Here is an 18,903-nt window from a genome sequence, read left to right on the forward strand (position 1 = left end):
ACAGAAACACAGAATGCATAGTTGGAAGATGATGTGAAGACACAGAAGAAAATACCATGGGACAGTCAAAAGCTTGGAGTGATGCATCCACAAGCCAAGGAATGCCAAAGGTTGCTGGTAACCACTAGAAGCTAGAAAAGGCAAGGGAGACTTCTTCCCTAAAGGCTTCTAATGGAGCATGGCCCTACTGACGCCTGGATTTCAGACTGCAAGGGAATAAATTTCTGTTGTTTAAGGCTCTGGGTTTGTGGTACTTTGTTAAGGCAGCCCTAGGAAATGAATACAATCACCATTTTGCAAATGAAGTAATGGATGCTCAGAAATGCTAATTTACCCAAAAGTACGTGCTTAGAACTCCCTGACTCCCAAACACTTGAACACTTGCTCGTTGAACTGGTCCATTAGGCGGGGGTTCTCTTTCTCATCTATCCAAAATCTTGTTCCAGAAAAATTATATAATAACATCAGCATTTCCCAAGTAGGATTGTGTAGAACATTAGTTCTATGGGGTATTAGAATGTGTTAATGCACAAAAGTTTTCAGGATCAAAAAAAGGGAGGGATACTGTGTGTAAATCAGGCTTTTTTTTTTTTCTGTCTTCCTGCAGGACACTCATAGAGACTTTAACGTGCATTATGACTCTCCAAGAGAGGAATACTAGAGCTTACAGTAGTTCTCAAGCTGATTTAATCGTGGGAGGCTTGTCTTTCACAAAGCATCTTATGGAATTCATATTCTGTGGAAGATACTTTGGGAAGTGCTGAATTAAAGAAAAACGCTTTTCTTTTTTTGACATCATTTACATGTCAACCATGTTTTCTGAGTTACACGTTCACATAAGTGTCTGAAGGAGAATTGAAAAACATCCTTGCTGCATCAGAAATATATTTACGGGGCGCCTGGGTGGCACAACGGTTAAGCATCTGCCTTCAGCTCAGGGCGTGATCCCGGCGTTCTGGGATCGAGCCCCACATCAGGCTCCTCCACTATGAGCCTGCTTCTTCCTCTCCCACTCCCCCTGCTTGTGTTCCCTCTCTCGCTGGCTGTCTATCTCTGTCAAATAAATAAATAAAATCTTTTAAAATATATATATATATATTTACAAGCCATCTCTTTGGGTAGGTTAATTTAACTAATATTTTACCATACCTTTTTTATTCTTTAGATCATTATGTGTATTCTCAGAGTCAGTGTCTTTTAGTCAAAGACCACTGGGAACATACCTGTAGATGAACGAAGTTGGGACTATTGACTTGTGTGAAGGGGGAGTGCACATGAAGGGGAACTGGAGCATCTCAGAAAGAGGATGTTAGGAATTATAATAGGATTTACGCTTGCATTAGATAATTTGGGGTAAGATTCAAGGAAGCAGGACTTTGCAGGAACAAAAAGGGTTATTAGTTTGTATAACAGATTCTGAAAAACAGAGATCCATACTATCATATTCTGATAATGAAGACAGGTCCCCTGAAATCCTCCTGTTCTTTTCTAGACACCCAGGAAGCTTCCCTCCACCCATACCTCAAGCCACAGGCTGTTATGTAATATTTATACAGGTGCAGTAGTAAGTGTTTACTCTAGCAGAAAATTCTCTTTGGCTAGTTAAGGAGAAATTAAGGACTATGTTATTATCTATGACAACTCTGCCCAACAAATTTACATTTAAACCTGGGCTTTGTCAAAGATAAACAAAGCCAGATGCTAGTTAAAGGAAGGACAGATTTTAATTGGTAATATACTGTTGCAGTGGAGAAAAGAATCCGACATGAACTGAACTCAATTTCATTTTTTACAGAGGTGAGTGGATGTTTTTAAGGAAGAATGAAGGAATAGAGAAGGGATAAACAGATGCTCAGCAGAGTCAGGGAAGTAAACAATTACAAAAAATGGGAAGGGGAGGTTGGCCCATGTGAAATGCATCTGGGTTTGCTAACCGACACTTTTGAAGCTTAGGATCCTACCCTCCCACAGAGGCTGGGAGACAGGAGCCCTATCTTCAGGTGTTGGCTGGAACAAACAGTAGGTTCTTTTGATAGCCTTGAGTGTTTTCAGGCTCTACAAGAGGGGGACGTTATGGTCATCCTAGAGATGTTGCCTTGAACTGTTAAAAAAAGCTGTTAGTCCTTCATTAAGGAAGGCATGTGATGTAATGAGCACCGAGTTTAAGACTGATGAATCACAGGCCTGTACCCCTGAAACCAACAATACATTATATGTTGATTAACTGAATTTAAATAAAAAATGTTTTTTTTAAAAAAGAAAGTGTGGCAAACACAGGTTGAGAAGCCCTCATAAACTGTGTGAACAGTTGTTGCATATTTATATGGTTAGGCTAAAACCTAACCACATAACTATGTGCTAAAATAGCCTATTAGCTAAAATAGGCTAAAATTCCCTTCACAAATGTTTTCTCCTCCACCTACCACTAATTTGTATGTGTTTGGGCATGAGGCAAATTCTCTGGCTTAGAGTCATGTTATATCCTTCCCGTTTACATAAGCAAATATTTTTTTTATGTTGTAGTAGAAAATCTATTGAATGGGAAAATGATCATGACATTTTGTTTATAGGAAAATAGTTTACAGATTACAAAACAGCATTTACAACCTACCGTCATTTTTGTAATTTAAAAAAATGTTGACACTGGAAAAAAAAAAAAAAGCAAAAAACGGTTAGTCCTTTATTCAAGCCTTTATGGACCAAGTTGGAAGCCTATCAAGAAGAGGGCTCAGAGGAGCCTGGCTAGAGTTTGATCAAGGAGCGAGTCTCTGCCAGCTTCCAGAGCAGAAGTTGTACACTTTAAATAAATAAGACTCTTGCCAGGGTCAGAGATAAGTTATGAGTGATTCTTTCCAGTCACATTATTCCAACTCTGGTAGTTGTAGCTTGCATGGTATACACACCAGGCAGTCTATTATCTCTCCTGAGAGAGACTTCTCTCAATTAACCTGTGCCTGCCTCGGTCAGATGTCTGTGTATTCTTTTTAAGAAAACATGATTCATGGAAGGGTGGTAATTTTAAACATCTGACATCCTCTAACAATGATCTTGAAAACACAGGGTAAGTCAGTGTGTGGCAGGTGAGTGTCAGCCCGACGTCCACATAAGAAGTAGACGAGTAGTAACTGGGAATTTAAGAATCATTTATCACAATAGGAATGAGTCTTTTTCTTTATTTGAGCATCTGTGGTGGAGAGGATTTGAGGTGGACAGATTCCTTCAATGGAGTCAAACAGGTCCTGCAAAGCAGGCTGGAAGGTTGCTGAAGAAAATAAAGTAGTGATTTCTATCCGGGTTAGATCCAATCTTCATTCGCACTCCCAAAGGGTTAGGTTTTGCTGATAGGGTTGTAAAGACCTCAGCAGAAGCATTTTGTTGATATGGGGTCAATACACAATTTTTATAAGACTGAAATTGGGGTTAATTATGTGAGGGAAACTTAACTCTCAGAAGGGATATAGAGAAGAAAATTTACATCTTGAAGTGTTTTTTTATTTGTTTTTTGTTTGCTTGGTTTTAGTTATTAAATTTTGTCAGTAATCCGTTAAATTCAGAACAGTAGCTATGTTCTAAGAAAAAACATCCCAGAGGGGTGTCTGGGTGGCTCAGTTAAGTGTCTGACCCATGAGCTCAGATCTTGGTCTCAGGGTTGTGAGTTCAAACCCCACATTGGGCTCCATGCTGGGTGTGAAACCTACTTAAAAAAAAAAAAAAGAATAGAAAAAAAGAAAAGAAAAACCAGAGAATTTTGTTTTCTCTTATGTGGCAAAGACTGAAATGGGTCACAGGATGAAGATAAAGGAAATCATATTAGTTAATAGGGTAAAAATACAATGATCAATGAAATGAGTAGTAAAGGGAAAGAAAAGGGTCCTAAAGAATCAGAAAATTAATTTTGTCTGTCTTGTGTGAAAGCTGTCTGCTTCTGTAGTCAATGATCTGTCCTCCTGTAAATCAACAGCTTCTGGAGGATTTCTAAAAATCTTCAGTTTGAGGTCTTTCAAAGGAATGGACTTCCAGTGTTTGGGGGGAAGTTCTGTGTGTCTTTTTAGTTGGGAGACATGAGTCTAAAAATTAAAATATTGGAGTGTTAATGCAGTGTCAGTTGTTAAAGATAGCAATAGGGTCCTCTCCATCTAGGTTCAAGAGAAGTTTTTCTCTGATGTCTTTTCCAGAAGACCAAATATCTATGTTTCAGATCACACAGAGACTGCTTTGGGAATATTTTGGAAATGCAACTTTCCTGTAATCATCATAGTAGATCACAATAAAATAGGATGAAGGATTGGAAGTAATTCCCAAATGCATAAGGCAGTTTGTTATGTACTCAGGAGGAGGTAATTTGTGGGTTTTGGGGGGATTGATCTCATTGCCTGCAATCAAGGCCAATGGAAATACTTCAATCATTAGAAGTTGGAGGGTGTTAGAATTCCATTAGTTCTTGTTACTCTCCCTGTTGTTTATGGATAAGGACAGTGAGGTTTCTAAGTAAAAGTTAAAGCTTTACTGTTCTTTGATGACTCTGTCAGTGAAATGTGTGTCTCTTACAGAAAAGACAAGTTGGGATTCCCAAATTAAGCAATTTTTTCCCTACCATACAGCCAGAGCTCTGTAGTAAAGAAAAGCCCTAACACATTCTGAGAATAAACAATACTCAGAGCACATCCATAGACCTTCTGGAGATGTTCAAAAGGAGCCTTGGGACTGTGGTTGTCCATGTTCTACCTTTACAGACTTGCTAGAATTGTGTTGATGGCAGATTGGGCATGCATGGGAGCATCCTTAGCGATAGCCTTCAGGTTACCCTGTCGGTGTTGGTTTAATACCATCGCCAGTTTATCTCTGCTGTTGTAGGTAATATCATGAAGCAGCCTTGCTAAACTCTACTTTTATTATGACTGTCTCTTTGGGTAATAGCAAAGCATCTCAAGGTTCTTTGATTCATTGTTTATAGGAGTCTTGTAGTGTCAGGAAATCTCTATTTCTAAAGCATTTTGAATTCAAGGATGAATCCAAAATCATATTCTGTATATCAGTATAAATATTTGTTCTTTTATCCTTTTGTCAGCAAGTTTGGGTAAAGGCAATTAACTTAGTCATCTGAATTTATTTTATTTCAAGGTAAACCTTATATTTCAAGGGTAAAAATTGTGTAGGAGGTTATGTGATTGGCTGAAAAGTCCCAAGTCATTTCTATCAAAGGAAAGTCTGTACAACAGGGAAACTACTTTTTTTTTTTTAAGATTTTATTTATTTATGTGACAGAGAGACAGCCAGCGAGAGAGGGAACACAGCAGGGGGAGTGGGAGAGGAAGAAGCAGGCTCCCAGCAGAGGAGCCCAATGTGGGACTCGATCCCGGAACGCCAGGATCATGCCCTGAGCCAAAGGCAGACGCTTAACGACTGCGCTACCCAGGTGCCCCTGGAAAACTACTTTTTTAAAGTAATCCCTACACCCAACATGGGGCTTGAACTCAGGACCCAGAGATCAAGAGTCCCACGCCCTGCCTACTGAGCCAGCCAGGTGCCTCCAACAGGGAGACTATTAAGTTTAGTGGAGACCACAGAACTAAATTGACAAAGTTGACTTAAAGCTTCTAGAAGCCTTGTTGGAGCTGCTCTAGCCCTTAAACAAGATGGTTACACAGTGGCTACTAGGTCTAATGAAAGACAAATCAAAAGTTGATCTCTGATGATTCCCATGTAACCCAGTCAGAAAATCTAGTGCTTGTTCAGATTTGTCATGACCAAAAAGGAGAAAAGGTTTGTGAATCTAGAACCCTGGGAAAAAGTCTTTTTACACTCACTTATAGTAATCTTTGCATTTAAACACAAACATGCTTCTTTTAACTTAGAAAGTATGTAATCACTGAAAGATATTTATATTAGCATATTTTACCTAAGTATAATCAACTTTTTAGGGGTAACTTACAGCTTTTTTATTACTTGTTTGACAAACCAAAACAGTGTAATAGTTTTAGATTAATTAAAATTCAAAGGATTTTTAGAAATCTAATTATTCCCAGTTTTCCTTCCTTTCATAGGATGAAAGAACAAAGCTTGTAAACCCCTTGACCATTGTAGTAAAACCCCAAGATGGTTTGGGCGCAAAAGACAAATTAATGGTTTTATCCTAAATTTGGGGGCTTGAATTTGGGAAAGAAAGAATCAGGAGTAGTTGCTTAAAGAGAGAAGATATAACTCATAAGTACCTAGAGTTAAGAAATAATTATAGGAAACATTGTTAAAACACTTTCTAGAAACTTTGTTTTGTTTTGTTTTTTATTTAATTTATTTATTTTTTAAGTTCCATGAGTCATTACTTGCGTATAACACCCAGTGCACCGTGCAATACGTGCCCTCCTTACTACCCATCCCCAGCATTTTGAAAGTAAGGAATCTTTTAAAAAATGATTTGAAAGTGTGTCAGAAGCACTGAAATTTAACAGAATATTTTATTGACAAAAAGAAATCTTTACTACTGAGTATAAAATAACCTAATTATTTTATGTTAAAAAGATTCTAATTCTAATTTTACTCTTTTTGTACATTATTCATGTTAAACAAGCTACAGTAAAGGATTTATTAATATGCCCTCATATGTATGCATTTAGGTATTCACAAATGTATAAATACACTAATAAGTAATGAATTTAAAATATTAAACTATAGCTTTAAAATTAAATCTATTAAATAAAACAATGTGTGTATCAAATTTACCCTGAATAAACTATTTCAGTTTTCTTAATAAACAAACAGAAAATCATATTCATTATCTTGTATACGTATTTGTATTTCTCCGTATTAATTATTTATATTAATTATCACCTTGACCAAAGTAATCAACCTTCCTTTTCATCAAGCATAAGAACAATTAGAGGAGAGAAAATAAAGACTAATTTAGATATTTTTCTGTCTACTAGCATTTGTCATACAATTTAAACAGTTTTGAAGTATAATATAATTAAAAAGTATAATTCAAAGGCATTTACACATTTTGTTCATCTATTACCCTTGTAAAAAATAAATTAAAATGTATATTAGTTCAATTCATTATATTGAATAACCACTGTTTTGTATCTATTTCTTATTTAGAAATTGTTTAGGCATCCAAAGATTATTTATTAACTATTTGTCTAAGGTCTTCAAGTTAGTTAAGTTTCAGGAAATTATAGTTTTGGCTGAAACATTAAATTCTTATGATTTGTCTCAAAGAATGTCATAAAATTAATTCTTTAAAAAGGATTCATTGTTATCACTCTTTTTAGTTAAATACAATTTTATGCATATAATTTTAAATTTTAAACAAGTTATGGAAATAGTGGAATATTGCTTAATTCATAAATCCCATGCAGGAAATTCCGTTTAATCAAAGGAAATTTAACCCTGGCCTTGTTCAGATCAAAATATTGTGCTGACACTAGTTATCATATACTAAATTAATTTTTTAAAAAGACTCTGAAATATGCCAAAATGGATATCTTCTTTTAACTTGAAAATAATGCCCTTTCTTTTTTTTTCTTGCAATTGTAATAATAAAAGCTATATGCAAATACACTTTTACTGTCCAGAAAATGAAATACATCTTAATAACTTTGTCTTCCTTTATTTCAGACATTTTGCCTGTTTAGACCAAACATTCCTAGAATATGCACATAAAAAGTGAAGGACTCTTTTGATCAGGTAATCATTCATTTCCTAAGAGAGGGAGAAAGAGAAAGAGGAATTGAAGGAAGAAAAAAAAGGAAGGGGAACTTGCTTTACATGAATATGACATTAACACTAAAAAAAGACAATTTTTACATGAACTATATTGAATATTGAACCAGACTTGAATGCATGAAATAAACTCTACTTAGTTGTGGTGCATAATTCTTTTTGTAATATTGCTAAATTTTATTTGCTAATATTTTGCTAAGAGATTTTGTGTCCATATTCATAAGGAATATTGGTTTGTAGTCCTTTGTTTTATACTATGTCTAGTTTTAATATCAAGATAATACTAGCTTCATAAAATAAATTGGGATGTGTATCCTCCTCTCCTATTTTCTGGAAGAGATTGTACGGAATTGGTGTTAATTCTTATTTAAATATGGCAGAATTTGGTGGAATTCTCCAGTGATACCCCCTGGACTTGGAGATTCCTTTTTAGAGTTTTAAATTGTAATTATCTCGGTAGTTCTAATTATCATTTTGTATTTAGTGAGTTGGGGTAGGTTTTTTTTTTAAGGAATTAGTCCATTTCACTTAAGTTATCAAATTTATGTGCGTAGAGGTGTTCATAGTATTCCCTTATACTACTGATGTCTGCGTGTCTATAATTATAACTCCTGTTTCATTCCTGATAATGGCAATTTGTGTCTGCTCTATTTTTACTTTTGTCTGTCTTGCTGTAGGTTTGTCAATTGTATTGATCTTTTCAGAGAACCAGTTCTTTCTTTCACTATTTTTCTCTATTTTTTTTCTGTTTTTAATTTCCTTGATTTCTGCTTTTACCTTTTTATTTCCCTTCTTTTGCTTGCTTTGGGTTTATTTCATTTTTTTTTTTTTTTCCCTTAAAGTAGGCTCCATGCTCAGCTTGGAGCCCAGCGCAGGGCTTGAACTCATGACCCTGAGATCAAGACCTGAGCTGAGATCAAGATTCAGACACCTAACCAACCGAGCCATCTACGTTCCCCGAGTTTATTTCACTTTTCAAGGGCTTTTTTTTAGCTTCTTGAGATGGTAGCTTAGATGACTGACTTAAAACTTTTTCTTTGGTAGTGTATATGCATTTAGTATTATACGGTTTCCTCTCAGCACTGTTTTTGCTATACCCCACAAATTTTGATAGGATGCATTTTCATTTTTATTCAGTTCAATATATTATTTGGTTTCCCTTGAGACGTCCTCTTTGACCCATGGAATGTTTAGAAGCATGTTGTTTAGTTTCCAAGCACTTGGGGATTTTCTGTATTTCTGCTGTTGATTTCTAGTTTGATTCCACAGTAGTTAGAGAGCACACTCTGTATGATTTCAGTTCTTTTAAATCTGTTGAGGTTTGTCTTATGGCCCAGGATGTGGTTTATTTGAGTATATGTTCTGTGGGCACTTGAAAAGAGTGTGTCTTCTGCTTTTGTTGAATAGAGTAGTTTATAAATTTCGATTGGTTCCTGTTGGTTGACGTTGTATTTGAGGTTTTCCATATTCTTGCTGAGTTTTTGTCTATTTGCTCTCTCAGTTATTGAGACAGGGTTTTGAAATTACCAACTATAACTGTGGACTTATGTATTTCTCCTTTCAAATCTATCAGTTTTTCCTTCACATGGTTTGCAACGCTGTTGTTTGGTGCATACACATTCAGAACTGGTGTGGTTTTTTTGGCAGATTAACTATTTATTCATTATATAATGTCCCTCTCTCAGATTTTCTCTGTTCTGAAGTTTACTTCATCTGATATTAAGAGCCATCCCTGATTTCCTTTCATTAATGTTTGCATGACGTATATGTTTTTCATCCTCTTACTTTCAACCTGCCAATACTGTTATTTGAAATGAATTTCTTATATACAGCATATAATATATATAATATATACAGCATATATTATATACAGCATATTTTATCTATATATCTATATCTATATATTCCGGTCTGCCAATCTGTATTTTAATTAGTATATTTAAACTAGTTATATTTAATGTAATTATTGATTTGCTAAGGATAAGTCTGCCATTTTATTATATTTTTCTGTTTGCATTATCTATTTTCTTTTTCCTATCTTCCTGTTGGTTATTTGAACACTTTTCAGAATTCCATTTTGATTTATCTCTGGTGTTTTTGAGCATATCTATTTGTATAGCTTTTTAATGGCTGCTCCAGGTGTTACATTACACATACATCACTTACCACAGTCTATTGGCATCAGTGTTTTACCAACTCAAGGGAAGCGTGGAAACTTTACCTCCTTTGTGTCCCTTTAACCTCCTCCATTTACAATATAACTATTTTTAAAAATTCCCCTATATCACATCAGGCAATGTTAGAGTTTTTGTTTCAATCATCAAACATAACTTAGACTCAAAAAGAGAAGAAAATCCTATGGTACTTACCTATATTTTTGCTTTTCATGTTCTTTTTTGATGTTCCTAGGTTCCTTCTTTTATTGATTCTTTTCTGTGTGGAGGACTTCTTTTAGCCATTCATTTAGGGTAGGTCTGCTGGCAACAAATTCTCTTAGTTTTCCATCATCTGAGAATGTCTTGACTTCTCCTTCATATTCGAAGGGTATTTTTGCTGGATATAGAACTCTGGGTTGTTAGACTTCTGTTTCAGCACTTGAAAATGTTGTGTCAATTCCTTTTGTCTTCCATGCATTCTGAGATGAGACATCTGCTCTCTGGTAGATATAAACTGCAGTATTAACATAAGCACTGGGCCAAAGGTCTCCCAAGTTTGAGGCTTCAGCTTCAACCAAATAAATTAACGTTCATTTTGCATTCTAGAAATTTATCATGAACTGTAATGGAACATACAGTAAAGACTTTTCTGATTTTTTTTTACTCAGGTAGCAAAGGAAAGCAAGTATTTCTCCATTTTGTTAAAATCTGGAGAGATGTAAGTAATGAGCAAGAAGTAATGTTTTGTGTCTGTTCCTTTTTAATCCAGCATGGAGAGAAAACTTATGTCCTTGCCTCCATCCACCTCCATGCCAGAAATGGAACCCAATGGCACCTTCAGCAGTAACAACAGCAACGGGAACTGTACAATTGAAAACTTCAAAAAGGACTTTTACCCCACTGTGTACCTGATAATATTTGTCTGGGGAACCTTGGGAAATGGCTTTTCCATATATGTTTTCCTGCAGTCTTATAAGAAGTCCACATCTGTGAATGTTTTCATGCTAAACCTGGCCATTTCAGATTTCTTATTCACAAGTACACTACCCTTCAGAGCTGACTATTACCTCAGAGGCTCCAATTGGATATTTGGGGACCTGGCCTGCAGGATTATGTCTTATTCTCTGTATGTCAACATGTACAGCAGCATTTATTTCCTGACTGTGCTGAGCATCGTGCGTTTCCTGGCAACTGTTCACCCCTTCCGGCTCCTCCACGTCGCCAGCATCCGGAGTGCCTGGACTCTGTGTGGGATCATATGGATCCTTATCATGGCTGCCGCAGTAGTGCTTCTGAACAATGGCTCTGAGCGGAAGGGCAGTGCCGTATTGTGCTTGGAGCTGAATATCAACAAAATTGTTAAACTGCAGACCATGAACTACGTCGCCTTGGTGATAGGCTTCCTGCTGCCGTTCTGCATGCTCAGCATTTGTTACCTGCTGATCATTCGAGCTCTGTTAAAGGTGGAGGTCCCAGAATTGGGTCTGCGGGTTTCTCACAAGAAGGCACTTATCACCATCATCATTGCCTTGATCATCTTCCTCCTGTGTTTCCTGCCCTATCACATACTGAGGACCCTCCACCTGCTTGTGTGGAAAGTGGAGATATGCGAAGAGAAGCTGCATAAAGCTGTGGTCATCACGCTGGCCTTGGCAGGAGCCAATAGCTGCCTCAATCCTTTGCTCTACTACTTTGCTGGGGAAAATTTTAAGGAAAAACTAAGGTCTACACTCAGAAAAGATCACCTACAGGAGACAAAGTGCAGCATTCCTGTCTGCACGTGGTTGAAAAAGGAAACACAGGTTTAAGGGGTCAGTAGGTGAGGCCTGGTCTTGTATGGTTGTGCTGACCTTCATTCACACATAGTCTCAGATGACTGTGTATTTACACCATTTCCATCAAAGGTCGATCACGTTCTACTTCAAACATTTTATTAGGTGTGTTTGCAGTGGTTGAGTCTAGATGAGAAATGTAGCAGGCCAAATCGCTACTGGTCTTGCAACCTAAGATGTCAGCTTAGCACATTGTGTGCTTCTTTTCATCAGACTCTGCAGCAGATCTTGGTCCCACCAGACATTCTAAATTAACTTTAAAATAACCTCAAGCTCCCCAGCTTCTCCAGCTCCTCTTCCATCTTCAATCCCCTAAGATATAGCCGGTTAACAAAGCTAAAGGAGGTTCCAGAGCAGATAAGAAAAGCATCCTAAGAATTCACTGAAAAGACTGTGAAGAAGGCTGCCCTTTAATGAAGCAGAGTCAAGGTCCCAAACAGGAGCAGTGAGAGAGAAAGGGAGAGAAGGACTGGGGCAAGAAAGAGCTGGTGAAAAGTAGGGAAAAGGAGAAATTTCATTTTGCGTGGGGAGAGAGGCTCTAGCACACTGAAGGCAAGAAGGTTCTCTTTGCCTCTCTCTTGCCAGGGGGCCAGAAAGGATAGGAAGAGGAGGAGGAGGAACTGGGCCATTGCCTAGGGGTGGAGGGATTATGTGTGAAAGAGCTGAGAAGAGGAGGTCGATTTTACTCTTGGGATTTGGATTTGGACTGACTTCACTGCAGTCCTCAGTCTTGCACATTAATCCATCAAGATGGAAGCCAGAAGAGAGGTGGTTGCTGTAAGTGTTTGTTTGGGCACTGAGAGAGAGGGTGGGGTAGAGGATAAGTTGCAAAGGTTGTTGTACCCCTGAAATTCTATTAGTATTTTGGCAAAACATGAATAAGGTCGTTTTCCTTTTGAGGGAGTATAGAAAACTGGATAGTGGAAAGGGGTTCTTTCTGTCCACTGAAACAAAGCTAGGGAGACTACCAACTGCTACCTCCCAGACCACTGTACCATCAACGATGGGATGCCCTCTCTGTGCGGGGCAGACTGTGCCAGACACTTCACATTCAGTAACCCCATTTAACTCTCTCACCAAAGCCTGTGTTTCTACTTTACAAATGAAGAAACTGAAGCTCAGAGAAATTAAGAAGCTTATTCAAGTTCACAAAGCTTGTCAAAGTTTAAAAAATAGCCGTGGAGTAGGGTAGCCACCACTCTCCCTACAAACCTCCAGGAAGATTGGTTGAAAGTCTGAATAAAATTTCCCTTTCCCCACCAGGCACCTAGTCCTCCTCATTCTCACAAGATTTTCTCTTTGGGAGTTACTGACCTCAGGCAGAGTGGAGTGTGGGAGGGAGGTGGTGATCTCAAGCTAGCGAGAAAGGGAATGTCTTCATAGTAAACAAGAACCGTAGGGCTCTTCCCTTACTCACCGTCAGAAAGCTGACAGACTCATATCCTGTCAAAACAGGAACCTGCAGGATTCCCCTGTGGGGAAACTATCCAACCCAAGAAAAAGACTAATAGATACAGACTGTTGAGGATTTCCCAACACAGAAGCCAGCACCTACCCTATTACCTACCTGACAGGGAAGCCCACACTGCAACTAATCCCTTCCATTCAGAGAGCATCTAGTCAACCTGTTAGATCCTCACTCTCAATTATGAACAGTCAATGACCACTACACGTTGGGGGCAGGGAGGGGGGGCACGGGTCAAGGCCCAAACATGAAAAACACCTACAAATAAATGAGAGGGTAGATAGAGACATTTTCGGTATGAAAGGTCTCAACACTTTTATCACCCTTGCACTTTTTATCAGAAACCCACTGAGGATGTGCTCTTCCAAAATACATGATTAAGCCAAGATAGAGGAAAACATGGCATCTAGGAAACAAGGAATCCAACACAGGAGAAAGGTGAACAACATGAGATGGTGGTGGTAGCAGAAAAACAAGAAACTAATTGATTTGCACACATTGGAGGGATTTATATTTTTCTTGAAGAACTTGGGATGAACCAGAGAAAATACATAGCAAAATAAGCAAGGGAAAAGACACTGTGATCATTGAATGCTAGCAGAAAGAAACAGTTGCTTAAGAACAGAAATATAGGGGCGCCTGGGTGGCACAGCGGTTAAGCGTCTGCCTTCGGCTCAGGGCGTGATCCCGGCGTCATGGGATCGAGCCCCACATCAGGCTCTTCCGCTATGAGCCTGCTTCTTCCTCTCCCACTCCCCCTGCTTGTGTTCCCTCTCTCGCTGGCTATCTCTATCTCTGTCGAATAAATAAATAAAATCTTTAAAAAAAAAACAAAACAGAAATATAATCTCAGTACACTACATGGCTTGGCTGTGAATAATGTTTACACAGAGAATAATGTAAATAACAAAATATTGTGATAGAACTTTTTTAAGAAATGAGAGGAAATGTATGTGGGGGAGGGGTGTAAGAAGTCCAGGTCTCCATCTTCCATCACAGAAAATGCATAACAACTAAAGCTAGAGAACGATCAAAGCTGTAGAAAAATGTTATTTAGCAATAGGAACTACAGTCCAGAAGAAAGAGTGGGAAGGATGGACAGGGATGGCCTCGGGAGAGTTTGGGGTGGGACAATAGGGTGGAGATTTCTCTTTTCCTTTTAAGAATTTTTAGCCATCTAACTTGTAAATATGTATTGTGGAAATAAAAATTAAGTTGAAATTAAACTTTAAAAGTCAAATTAATTCTGTGGGTTTTGTTTGTTTGTTTGTTTAAGAAATGAGACAGAAAAGAAAGGTCACCAGAAATGGGCACTGAACATTGACAGGAGAAAGGAAAGCAGGGAATGCCTAGACTTGGATTTGGACCTCTGAGGGAGGCCCACCTGGCCCTGTCATGGGAGGGGAGACCCCTCTTGGGATGATCGGAGTCACTTGCTGGGATCAGAGATGATTTAGTATATCAGGATATTTTTTAATCACAAGCAGCAGAAAACCCAACTTCAAGTGGCTTAAACAATCACTATCTCACATAACTTAACATCCAGAGAGAAGTTAGACTTCAGGCACTATTTAGCAGAGGCTTCTGGGAGCCTTCTTCCCCAGGTATTGGCTTAGTCTGCTGGCTAAATCCTCTCAGGGGGACAAGCTGACTGCGAGCAGCCTGAGGCTACCTACTTCCTTACTATATCCGGGAGAAGAAACAGGGCATCTCCTGCTCCAAGCATTTAACCAAAGTCCTCGGGCTTCCTTTTGATCAGAACTACTCAGATGACACCCTGGCTCCTAAACTAGACTAAGGAAGGGATCTCTCTGATGGAGCAAGGATGGTCAGAGTCTACACCCGCAGGAGGGTTAAACCCACTGAAATCTCAGCTGCGAGAAGGGTGAAATGGAACTTGCAGAGGCCACGTATCCTGCACTGCAGGTGAGGTGGAAAAGAACTACCAGCCAGCCAGGCATCCAAGCCCAGTGTGGCTGGTACCCGCGCAGCAGCCCCAGCGGCTCAGGAGGGTGACGGCGTGATGTGTTAGAAGAAGCATGAAAGCTAAAATACGAGTTCATATTGTAAAGTCATAAGGATTTTCAAAGGGTGATTAGAAATCTCAGCAACTCTCCAAAGGTAAAGTAGCCCCAATAAAGTTGGGATACCTGAGAGCAACCAACGTCCTTGGGGTCAGCAGTAATGGAGGGGTTGTGAGTTACTGTGTCTTTAGATCTATGGTGCTCAGTGTGTGTGTATGTGAGAGAGAGAGAGAGAGAGAGAGAGAGAGAGAACGCACACTTAATGACTTACTTTTTCTTTTCCCAAGATTTTCCCTTTCTCCAGTCAGGGTGAAGCATCTCATCTGGTAAAGAATGTTGTCCTTGAGGAAGAAAACAAAATGGAACTCTTTATTTACCAAACTGAAAGCCAAGAGTGTCCCGAAGTTTTAGATACAGTTCCTTTTGGAGAGATTAGCTAGCCCGTCCGGCAAGTACGCAAATTGTTCAGCCGGGAGAAAGGATGTCTGTTGTGTCAGCTTTAGAGGAATTATGATACTGCAACCCTGCTTTTTCAGTGCAGACCTAAGAAGCAAATGCCATTAAGTTTTGTAACTATTTTGAATGACCGATTCTCTGTGTTGGATTTAATTAAGATGACTTACAATCTATTCTGCAAAATGATGTCAAACTGGCCAAAAACAGGTTTAGGAGGGGAGATTGACAAGGGAGAAGGTTTTCTAAAGATCATTCATTTTTCTTCCTGGAAAAGGGCTTGAAAATAGAGACCCCCTCAGGGGAGAATGGGGGTGAGGTGGGGAGGGGATAATCCAGAGGATATGGTGATGGGAGATCCTTCCTCTGAGACATTTTGTCCCCAAGTAGATAGGGGCAGCTGCTCAAGGCTAATAAAAGCCACAAGGAGAATTTTAACAATAGAGAACTTGTTAAAAAGTTGGTGTGATTTGACAACTCTAATAAGCAAAGAGTATGGCACTGACATAAGAATCCACAGAGCGTTCAAAGACACGCAGCTGGGAATGGAGGCTAATCTATGTGAGGAGTTGGAAAGGTCTCAGAAGGGTTAGCTGCATGATATGCTGAGGAAGCTAAATTCTAAGCCCGGGGACCCCTGGCCCTTCTCCTGCTCCCTTGTTCCCAAAGATCTTGCATGCCAAGCATGGGGCAGACAGAGCAGGGCCTATGGGACATGGAAGGAAGCTACTAGAGCCTGGGCCCGAGGGGCCTCCCTGATGTGTTGGCGCATGTAGAGCATCAGGACCTTTGCATAACCCTCAGGTTAGGGAAAAACAAACTGGTGTGGAACTCTCAGACTGGAGAACCCTTCAAACGGCCAAGAAGGAATTTCCTATTAACCTTGTGGGATGGGTGCTTCAAGTCTGATGTAAATTAATTTTCTTAAAACAAAGCATGACCCTTTCTTTATTCACAAGATCTTTCATACAAACAAAAATGTTTGAACTAAGGAAGAATAAAACCGTTGCCTCTGGGGCGCCTGGGTGGCACAGCGGTTAAGCCTCTGCCTTCGACTCAGGGCGTGATCCTGGTGTTGTGGGATCGAGCCCCACATCGGGCTCCACATCGGGCTCTTCTGCTATGAGCCTGCTTCTTCGTCTCCCACTCCCCCTGCTTGTGTTCTCTCTCTCGCTGGCTGTCTCTATCTCTGTCAAATAAATAAATAAAATCTTTTAAAAAAAAAAAAAAACGTTGCCTCTGTTCTTAGTCTTAGCCTAAGAATTAGAATCTTTTTTTTTTTAAGATTTTTTTTTAAAGTAATCTCTATACCCAATGTGGGGCTCGAACTCACAACCCCGAGATCAAGAGTCACGTGCTCTGCCAACTGAGCCAGCCAGGCGCCCCAGAAATAAAATCTTATTAGTACCACTACACCCCTGATCCTGGAGGTGACCATTATCCGGAATTTTGTGTTAATAATTCCTTTACCATATAAATGTATCTCCAAGCAACCCTTCCATAACACAGGTTTGAACCCTGTGGGTCCACTTATATGTGGATTTTTTTCTATAAATACAGTACAATACTGTAAATGTATTTTCTGTTCCTTATGATTTTCTTAATAAGATTTTCTCACTTACTTTATTGTGAGAATACTATATGTAATACATATATAACATACAACATATATATTACACACTGTTTATATTTCATCAGTAAGACTTCTGGTCAAGAGTAGGCTATTAGGTAAGTTTTGAGGTAGTCAAAATTATACGTGGATTTTCAGCTGTGCAAGAGGTCAGCACTCCTGATACTCATATTGTTCAAGGGTCAACTGAATTTAGTTTTGCATGTTTTTGCACTTTCTAGAAATGGAATCATATGGTATCTATTTTTTTTTCCATTCAGCTTTATCTTTTTGAGGTTCAATCATGATACTGCTGCTGGTACGAGCATAACATTTAATTATCCATACTTCTGTTAATGGAGAGAGATTATTGTCAGATTTTGTCTATTAGAAGCAATGCTTCTACGAATACTCTCATAGATGTTTTCAGTGCACACATGTAAAAACTTGACTGGATGATATACTTAGGAATGTGTTCGTGATCAACAATTCTATGTAATACTCAACTCTTTTCCAAACCAGCTTTACCAATTCAAACCCCTGACAGCAGTGTATGAGAACTTGCATGTATCTGTCTCTTGAGAAGCATTTGATATGGTTAGACTTTTAACCTATTGAAACCTGGTGAGTTTCAAGTGACTTTCACTGTGGTGTTCATGTTTCACTGGGATTTTCATATATTATTTACACTTAGTTAACAACCAATAAACTCTCACAAAAGGAAATTTAAAGATTATACTTTTGGCAAGAGAAAAACAGTAACAGATATGCATTCTGAAATGCAAGAAGAAATGGTGAGCAAAGATATAGATAAATGTATGGGTAAATCAAGAGTTCTAGGTTGATAGCTAGATTGACTGTCTTCTGCTTTTTGTTGTTGCTAATGAGAAGTCAGCTGTCCAATTCTTTTAGTAATAATAGCTACCATTTATGAATGCTAGATACTCTTCTAGGAAATCTATGTACATTTTTCATGTAGTACAAGAAATTGAAAATGGTATTAATCATATTTTATAGATGAAAAAATTAAGTCAGAGAGAGGTAAAGTAACTTGTCAAAATGTACTTGCAAAGGATAGAACCGGTATTGAAACCCAGTCAGCACATTCCAGAGCTCGTGCCCTTGGCCACTACACTTGCCACTTAGACCTTATTTTCTTTGGTACTGCACTAAACTATAGTGTGATATTACTTCATAGGTAAGTTGACTTACTTTCTGGTTGGTCTTGAGATCTTCTCTCTATCTTTCGTATTCTGAAATATTACTTTAATGTATATCATTTTTGCTGCCTCTCATCCATGGTGATTTGGTATGTTTTGTGATTTTTGACTCTGGGCCCCTGTTCTTTGGAACTTGACGAGTGGGAATTTTTTGAGGCTTATATGGCTTTCCTCCAGAGAGGTTTTATGATTATTTCTGCCAGGTTCTTGGATGCATTCCAATCCTGGGACCACATTAAATTAAATTCACCACTTGATTTTTTTTATACCACAGAACACCAAGACGTAAGTCAGAAACTGATAGGTGTTATAAGCAAGGAACAGACAGATGAACCACCAACAGAACACCAAGAAGAAAGAATTCTAGTTCAAATGATGGTTTTATGGAAAATGAACTATTTATCTTAACCCTTAAAGAAAAGGCA

At 38.5% G+C, this 18,903-nt stretch overlaps 1 protein-coding gene across 6 annotated transcripts in view; it reads left to right on the forward strand.

Annotated features, from left to right (window-relative positions):
• CYSLTR2 (cysteinyl leukotriene receptor 2) overlaps positions 1–14,412 on the forward strand; it is a 127,940-nt gene extending 113,528 nt beyond the window's left edge. For 5 of the 6 annotated variants that reach the window (XM_057308733.1, XM_057308739.1, XM_057308745.1 and 2 more), the window contains 2 exons: positions 7,615–7,683; positions 10,645–14,412. In XM_057308733.1, the coding sequence (XP_057164716.1) occupies positions 10,646–11,683 (1,038 nt within the window). In that variant the 5' untranslated portion in view covers positions 7,615–7,683; position 10,645 and the 3' untranslated portion in view covers positions 11,684–14,412. The remainder of the gene's footprint in view (positions 1–7,614; positions 7,684–10,644) is intronic. The other variant, XM_044381806.2, reaches the window with a different exon arrangement.
• Positions 14,413–18,903: the final 4,491 nt, after the last annotated feature.

The sequence above is a fragment of the Ursus arctos genome, unplaced genomic scaffold (assembly GCF_023065955.2).
Source record: "Ursus arctos isolate Adak ecotype North America unplaced genomic scaffold, UrsArc2.0 scaffold_10, whole genome shotgun sequence".
Classification (NCBI taxonomy): Eukaryota; Metazoa; Chordata; class Mammalia; order Carnivora; family Ursidae; genus Ursus; species Ursus arctos.